Consider the following 9,104-nt stretch of genomic DNA (forward strand, 5'->3'; position numbering starts at 1 on the left):
CAGAGTTTTCCTTGTCCTGCTTAGGGAGCTCTGAACCCTCAGCCTTCTTTGGAGGCTATGTTGTTTTTTATTTTGTTCCTCCCCCTCCTGTTTTAATTTTTTTCCTCCCCCTCCTGTTTTTAATTTTTTTCCTCTTCCTCCTGTTTTTTTATTTTTTTCCTCCTCCTCCCCCTGCTTTTTATTTTTTCCCGGACACGCTCTGGCCAAGTGCCTCTCCTCCCCGCATTCAAAGCACTTGACAGGCCCCGAGTTTACAAACATGACATAATTAAATCATCCAACTTTAAACTTAACACCAGATTAAGTTCCTCGTCTCTCTTATTGAGAATCATGAGGACACTTCTCCTGTGAGACACCACGTGCTTTAGTAGTGGAGATCTGCAGCCCGAGGACAGCTTCCTGATGGATGACACCATCTTGCCATATTTAGACAGCTCTCTCACCAGGAAGTCATCCCGTATGAACGGCGGGATATTCGAGATCATTACCCTTGTAGCAGGGGTGGTTAGTGGAGACACGGAAATGAAAGTTTCATTCACAACGATCCCGGTCTGCACCACCTTGTTCGCTTTCCCTTCCGTGTCCACACATATCACCACCCCGCCGTTCATCCGAGCTGCAGATCTGATGCTGCCGTTCCCCACTAAGGCCCCCACAGCCAGGCTGCACTCCTCCACCGAGCACGGTGTCATCGGAGACATTTTAAAACCATGTTTACTAGGGATGTCCCGATCACCTTTTTTTGCTCCCGATCTGATTCCGATCATTTGATTTTGACAATCTGCCGATACCGATTTTTCCCGATCCGATCTTTATGCAATGCATTAAGGGGGAAAAAAAGGTAACAGATAACGGCTGGTCATCCAACACGATGAATTCAGCTATCTTGGCTGTTATTGTGTTGGCCTTTTCACTGTTCTGGGGCAGTTTCTCTTTCCTTTTAAAAGTGTCGGTTGTTTCAGTGCCGTTACCTGAGTGGCCGCTGTGTACTCGCCGTGTTGTTGTTGGTGTTTGTTTCTCAGGTAGGGTATTAGATTGGTCGTGTTGAACGTAGCTCTGTTCTTTCCACCACGCGGAACCTCTGCCTTGCAAACATTGCATCTGGCTGTTACACTGCCTTCGCTTTCAATTTTATAATACTTCCAAACTCCTGACATTTTCTCTGTCCCGACTCCCGAGTCACCAGCTGAACGTAGCCTCTCGTTAGCTTACTGCTACTATTAGACACTGCGCCCACTCTGTTGCCAGATTTCAGAGAAATAAGCAACCAGGTCTGAAAACAAGCCCAAAAGAAGCAACACATACATTATGTTGTGTAATTTTAAACCAAAACTAAGTCCTCAGGATGACTTTAAGACGTGAACATGGTCATTTTTGTTTTGTAACATTAAATAAAAAATAAATATTTTATATAAAAATAAATCCCGATCCCCGATTTTTTGAAAATCACGTGATCGGCTCCGATCACGTGATCGGCTCCGATCACGTGATCGGATCGGGACATCTCTAATGTTTACGACTCAGCCGGGCATAGTCCATGCCGCAACTGCGTCACACACACAGACACAGAGAGAGAGAGAGAGAGAGAGAGAGAGAGAGAGAATTATTATCCACAGTTAATGTAAACTCGAATAATGTACTTCATTTGAATGTAATAATTATGTTGGTTGTTGTTTGTGGAAGCTGCCACTTCCTTACAGAGCCCCTCCTCCAACACACACGAACGCGCACATGGCCAATGAGGGCATGAGATAAGTTTGTGCACTGATGGAAGGCTGACAGGCAGGTAGGCTTACCTGCCCCACCTTTAACTGGAATTATCTAGTGAACAAAAAAGTGTTAACAAATCCAGAATATGATTTATATTTTGCTGGCTACTGCAGAATGCTGTGGTAGCCATGCTGGTTAAGGGTGCCTTGAACTCTGAATAAATCACCAACAGTGACACCAGTAAAGCCCCCCCCCCACCACCACCATCTCACCCCCGCCTCCATGCTAACTCTTGCTCTTCCACGGGGGGGTCCTCATGAGAGCCAGTCTCATCATAGCGTTCCATGGTTTTTGCAATTGCACTTGAGGATACATTCAAAGTTCTTGACATTTTCCGGATCGACTGGCCTTCATTTCTTAAAGTGATGATGGACGGTCGCTTCTCTTTACTGAGTTGAGTGGTTCTTGCTATAATATGGATTACAACAGCAGTCAAATAGGGCTTTCCACTGTGCACTAACTCTACCTCTGCACAACACAACTGATGGTCTCAAACACATTCAGAAGGCAAGTCATTCCACACATTGACTCTTGACAAGGCACACGTGTTAATAGAAAACCATTCCAGGTGACGACCTCATGAAGCTGACTGAGAGAAGCCAAGAGTGAGCAAAGCTGTCATCAAGGCAAAAGGGGCGACTTTGAAGAATCTAAAATAAAAATAATGTTCTTGGTTTTTTTTGTTAACTAGATAATTCCATATGTGTTCTTTCATAGTTTTGATGTCTTCAGTGTTAATCTACAAAGTAGAAACACATTAAAATAAGCATAACACATTGAATGAGAAGGTGTCCAAACTTTTGGCAGGTACTGTATATAAAAAACACACATATTTGAACATTTAGCAGGTCAAATGTTCTGTTAATACTTGCATACTTTTACTTAAATAAGGTTTGAATGCAGGATTTTAATTTGTAACAGTATTTTCATTCTATACTGTAGGCGTAGTGTATCTGTGAACAATCCCAAATACAATTCCTTGTTTACATTGCGGCTAGTGCTACGCCAGAAGAATAAACCTTTTACATTTTGAACTGGAAGTGGAAAGGGGCTGGGCTACATGAGGTGACTTGAGCCAACAGAAATACACAATAGGTGGGACTAAGAAAGATAATGTGAAAATATAAAAACAAAGGCATTAATTAGGGCTGCAAAATGTCTCCCATTGTAATGGTGATGAGATTTTTAAATGCTAACACTTAACAGTTTGTTCTGACTGTGTTTCCTGTTTCCTGTTTCCTGCAGATGTCCAGCAGCTGGTGGTGGTTAAAGAAGAGCTTCTCCCTGACCAGCAGGAGTGGAGCACCAGTCTGGACCAGGAGGACCCAGAGCCCCCCCCACACATTAAGCAGGAACAGGAGGGAGAGCAGCTTCAGGAGCTGGGGGAGGCTGATATCACCAAGTCCACTTTCACTCCTGACCCTGTGAAGAGTGAAGATGATGAAGAGAAACCTCAGTCCTCTCAGCCTCATCAAAGACAAACTGAACACATGGAAACAGAAGCTGATGGAGATGACTGTCTAGGACCAGAACCAGCCAGGAACTCAGATCCAGAGAGCAGTTTGCAACCAAAGACTGAGGACCACACTGAAGACTCTTCTGAACCTGACACTGGAGACTCTTCTGAACCTGACACTAGAGACTCTTCTGAACCTGACACTGGAGACTCTTCTGGACCTGACACTGAAGACTCTTCTGGACCTGACACTGAAGACAGTGCTGATTGGAAAGAGACCAGAGAACCTGCATCAGGCTCAAACTCATTGAAAAATAGACATGAATATGTCAGTGATCCACAACATAGTGCTGAAAAGAAACCATTCAGCTGCTCAGTCTGTAAGAAAGCTTTTTCACAGAGTGGAAGTTTAAAGTCACACATGAGAATCCACACAGGAGAGAAACCATTCACCTGTACAGTCTGTAAGAAATCTTTTTCACATAGTGGAAGTTTAAAGTCACACATGAGAATCCACACAGGAGAGAAACCATTCACCTGTACAGTCTGTAAGAAATCTTTTTCACATAGTGTAAGTTTAAAGACACACATGAGAATCCACACAGGAGAGGAACCATTCACCTGCACAGTCTGTAAGAAAGCTTTATCAGAGAGTGGAAGTTTAAAGGACCACATGAGAATCCACACAGGAGATAAACCATTCACCTGCACAGTCTGTAAGAAAGCTTTTTCACAGAGTGGAAGTTTAAAGTCACACATGAGAATCCACACAGGAGAGAAACCATTCACCTGTACAGTCTGTAAGAAATCTTTTTCACATAGTGTAAGTTTAAAGTCACACATGAGAATCCACACAGGAGAGAAACCATTCAGCTGCTCAGTCTGTAAGAAAAGTTTTTCACATAGTGTGAGTTTAAAGTCACACATGAGAATCCACACAGGAGAGAAACCATTCACCTGTACAGTCTGTAAGAAATCTTTTTCACATAGTGTAAGTTTAAAGTCACACATGAGAATCCACACAGGAGAGAAACCATTCACCTGTACAGTCTGTAAGAAAGCTTTTTCACAGAGTGGAAGTTTAAAGGAACACATGAGAAACCACACAGGAGAGAAACCACACAGCTGCTCAGTCTGTAAGAAAGTTTTTTCACAGAGTGGAAGTTTAAAGGAACACATGAGAATCCACACAGGAGAGAAACCATTCACCTGTACAGTCTGTAAGAAAGCTTTTTCACGGAGTGGACATTTAAAGCTACACATGAGATTCCACACAGGAGAGAAACCACACAGCTGCTCAATCTGTAAGAAAGCTTTTTCACAGAATGGAAGTTTAAAGGAACACATGAGAATCCACACAGGAGAGAAACCATTCACCTGTACAGTCTGTAAGAAAGCTTTTTCACAGAGTGGAAGTTTAAAGTCACACATGAGAATCCACACAAGAGAGGAAAAATAGATCTGCAAAGTTTGTGAAAACATATTTAAATGGCGTAATCGTTTAAAAAGACCAAGTGTGTTGGTAAGGGAATACATTTGTCTATTTTGTATACCGATGCCCTAATGCCGTAACATGTAATACGTTACTCCTTAAGCCTGTTTTCACCCACCTGCAACCGATTCGCTAATAATCAAAAATGTTCATTTCTTCCACCCCTTGAGACTATTTCTTGTTTAATAATCGTTACATCAATCAATCAATCAATCAATCAATCAATGTTTATTTATATAGCCCAATATCACAAATGTTACATTTGTCTCAGTGGTCTTCACAGTGTGTACAGAATATCAGTAGGACAATACGACACCCTCTGTCCTTAGACCCTCACATCGTACAAGGAAACACTTCCGAAGAAAACCCAGTTTAAAGGGAAAAATGGGAGAAACCTCGGGGAGAGCAACAGAGGAGGGATCCCTCTCCCAGGACGGACAGACGTGCAATAGATGCCGTGTGTAAATTGAAAAGATAATACATTTGCAACATAGGTAGTCCAAATGTTTGGAAATGCATGTGTGTATAATAGGACACACATTACATCTCCTCAGGACCAAGTTCCCGTGTCCTGCCTTTCACCTGCTGAACACCCACTGCTCATTTAAGATGGACTCACCTTTACAAGGGACCAGCTAGTCTTAGTGTCTTAATGCAAACGTTTAGTAAAGTGATGCTCGACCAACAACGTGCTGTTGGGTTGTGTGCTCTCTGCAGGACGGTGTCTGTACTCAAAGATTGTTGATGAAATGAGAGCTTCACTCTGTTTTTGTTGTCTAAACAACACCAACAGAGCGATACGTCTTCTTTCCAGCAGATGGCATACATGTTACATCATGCAGTTCAACTGTCATCCACATATTAGAGATTCAAAACAGCAATGTGTGAGATAAGGCTAGTAATTGACTATTTCAACAGAATGTGAAGAGGTTACAGTCTTGAGGCCATGTCCAATATGTTTGTGTTTTGTTTGATTAAATCTACTGAAATGAGCATTCAATGACTCAATTATTCTGGATTACTGTCATTACATCATGGGTTTGCATTGCAATATTAGAACGCATAACACCCAACTTTATTTCTTCCAAGTTGCGGGTGTTCATTGTTTAGAAGTCCGCTGTGTTTCATCCAAGCTTCCACTGCGTGCTCCGATAATGCTGAAAGTATCTGTTGTATGCTTTACCTGCTCCAGTAACACAAGTGTAATTGACTGGACAGAGACAAGAGATAGTGGATGGATCCAGAGGAGAACCAGAAGATGGTCTGCATAGAGCCTTCAGGCTCTGAAAATGATCAGGGATAGAGCTAGAAAAAAACTCCAAAAACCTGAATAGAGCTAGAAGATAGCAAAGCCAAGAAAGACCCAGACAGGAAGGAGCCAAAAGAGTTTGTATTTTTTAATATTCAAGCTCTTCTCTTAAGATATTAGAACTTCCTATCTCAACATGTACCCTTTTATGCATTAAAAAAACCTTAAATGTTTGCGGCCAATTATTTAGATCGTTTCACAGCTTTATCTTAAATATTTAGACTGTTGTCTTTACATATAGATGACATAGGATGAACAGCACGATCCCCTCTGCTGGATTCTGCCCAAATCGGCTCCAAATGCATGCAAACATCTCGCTGTATCCAAACTCCTGCAGTTGTATTGTTCTGGATTCATAGTGATGTGTATTAGATGGTCTGCACTCTTATTGTTATGTATTTCATATAAAGTCAAATACCCATGAAGTCAGAAAAGAAAAGAGTCTCACTTAAGGAAAAAGGTTCTGAACCAGTGAGAGTTATGAGGGGCCGTACGAGACAATATTCAGAAATACCGTTCACACACACACATGTGAAACCCACTCACGAGATTGGGAGTCCCAGCAGCTTCTACTGAAGCCTTCTGACTAAATCGCCAGAACGCCGACACCTCCTCATCTCCACCGCTCCCATGTTTTATTTTGTGTTGCCATAAGTTAGTCTCTCTGCGCTGGGCTAATGCTAATAATGCTAATGCGAGGATAATAAAATGGCGGCTTCAAAAAACTTTTTGGGAGTTTTACGGGGCGTGGTTTGCAATTCGCCCAGCCAATCAGGAATATAGCTCTTTTCTCAAAAAAGAGCCGTTCGAAAGTCCCTGCTAGAGAGCAGGGACTTTCGAGGGGGTAAAAAGGTTCGCATGAACTACTTTTAGTTCCGGCTCTTTTTGGTGTGAACGCGATCATGAACTAAGTTCGCATGAACCTTTGTGGGAAAAGTACCGCAGTGTGAACGCGGCTAATGACAAATATTCTCATGAATATTAAACAACAACCTCTGAACATTACAAATATTCGCCTCAATTCAACCTGGAACCTCTCTCATACAATGCAAATTGTGTGTGTGTGTGTGTGTGTGTGTGTGTGTGTGTGTGTGTGTGTGTGTGTGTGTGTGTGTGTGTGTGTGTGTGTGTGTGTGTGTGTGTGTGTGTGTGTGTGTGTGTGTGATGGATCGTTGGAGCAATGTGCAACTCAAGCCATATTATGCTCGAACGGGAGCTGCCTGGACGCTGCAATCATGTTGCACTATCCGAGCTGAGTGTGCTGACTTCTCCTACAATGTCCCACTGTCTGCTTCCTGCATCAAGTCAAGTGCTCGGCGCAGTTGTGGCGAAATGTCGCTCCTCTGTTTTCATTTAAACAGCTCCTTATATCCGTTAGCGCAGCTAGCTAGTACCAGATGCTGACAACAACAATGCACGCAAGGTCTCTCTCTCGCTCGCTCGGGCCACACATACACACACACCCTCCCGGTCCTCCCGATGGCCAGTCGGTGCCTGCCGGTGAGCGTGGAAGTGTGGTCTGCCACAAGCGGGCGGCAGGAACGGGACTGTCAGCATCAGCTTGTAGATGGTATTTTAAACACGATGTACTCTGAAACTACGGGGCGGCCGAGGAAAAAAAATACACATCCGTTAATCGCGTTAAAATAATTAGTGGCGTTAATTTTTTTTCCGTTAACGTGTTATTAACGCGTTAACTTGACAGCCCTAAATGTAATGTAATGAATGAATTAATGAAAACTTTATTACAGACTCATGGTCCTGATAAAAGACAAGGCATTATATATAATAACTTACATACACAGCATAAAAAGAATGCATAGTTTAAGAATAATTTAAACCAGTGTCCTACAAAGACACAACTATACCAATGTCTCCACAGCTGCGATTGGTAGCGTGTAGCACTAAACCGTATGTTCGATAAGGCCAATAGGATTTCATTATCAGAGTCATTAAGCCGGCAAATACATTTATACATGAGATTTCTTAAAACAGCTTGTAGAGTATTGACTCCTGCAGCCACAAACATTTCACTTGCACTAGGCCATCGAGGTCTCTTCAGCAATATTCTCATGGCATCATTATAAGCTACTTGAAGTTTCCGTGAACTTTCTTTTCTGTAGTTTGACTACAGATGTGCCGTTTAGAGCGGTGTGCAATATGCTCTGAACAGAGACATCTTCACTCCATCTGCACATGCACCAAACTCACGTAGGAGAATGTTTGCTTGTGCATACATCATGCGGCATTGCCTATACATATCTTCATCATCTGTTATGTGTTCTGTAATAAAGTGTCCAAGATATTTTAACTTATTACAGACACTAAGATTAATATCAGACAATTTAAAATCAGGACATTTAGACATTTATCTTCTTTGGTTCTAAAGATCATGACAGCACTCTTACTGGCGTTGTATTTGATGTCATGTTCCACACCAGACCACACACAGAGCAAACAGCAAGAAGCTGCTGAAGACCAGCGCTAGATGGACTCAGCACAACAAGATCATCTGCATACATAATATGGTTCACTAGAGTACTACCAATCATGCATCCAGTATTACAGGCTCTCAGTCGCTTGGACAGATCATCAATATAAAGGTTAAAAAGAACTGGGGACATAGTTCCACCTTGTCTGACACCATTGCTAACCCCAAATGGGGCTGAGACCCTATTGCCCCATTTGACTTGCATAGTCTGGTGGCCATACCAGTAGACCAGAACTCTCACAATGTATTTGGGCACCCCTCTTTGACTCAGTTTAACAAATAACTTCCTATGATTAACACGATCAAAGGCTTTAGAAGCATCAATGAAACACATAAGAACTGATGAGTTATTACCTCTATATTTGTTGACAATTTCCTTTAAGGCGTATATACACAAGTCAGTGCCATGTTTAGCCTTAAAGCCAAACTGGTTATCTGTTGAGTTAATAAAGTCATCTAATCTGTCCAGCAGAATTCTTTCTAGGACTTTTGACAGTATGCTGGCTAATGCTATGGGCCTATAGTTGTCTAGGCTTCCCACTTTACCGGCTTTGTCCTTAATAACTGCACCAACAGAACAGACAAC

At 42.3% G+C, this 9,104-nt stretch overlaps 1 protein-coding gene across 1 annotated transcript; it reads left to right on the forward strand.

Annotated features, from left to right (window-relative positions):
* Nucleotides 1–3,040: 3,040 nt before the first annotated feature.
* Nucleotides 3,041–5,693, forward strand: LOC117460753 (zinc finger protein 271-like). The gene has a single exon (XM_034102290.2). It carries the CDS (start codon nt 3,261–3,263, stop codon nt 4,683–4,685), a length of 1,425 nt encoding a protein of 474 aa, XP_033958181.2. The 5' UTR covers nt 3,041–3,260; the 3' UTR covers nt 4,686–5,693.
* The last annotated feature ends 3,411 nt before the right edge of the window (nt 5,694–9,104 follow it).

The sequence above is a fragment of the Pseudochaenichthys georgianus genome, chromosome 16 (genome assembly GCF_902827115.2).
Source record: "Pseudochaenichthys georgianus chromosome 16, fPseGeo1.2, whole genome shotgun sequence".
Classification (NCBI taxonomy): Eukaryota; Metazoa; Chordata; class Actinopteri; order Perciformes; family Channichthyidae; genus Pseudochaenichthys; species Pseudochaenichthys georgianus.

Coding starts and splice junctions, on each gene's coding strand:
- LOC117460753 (XM_034102290.2), top strand. CDS start 3,261: ATGGAAACAGAAGCTGATGGAGATGACTGTCTAGGACCAGAACCAGCC.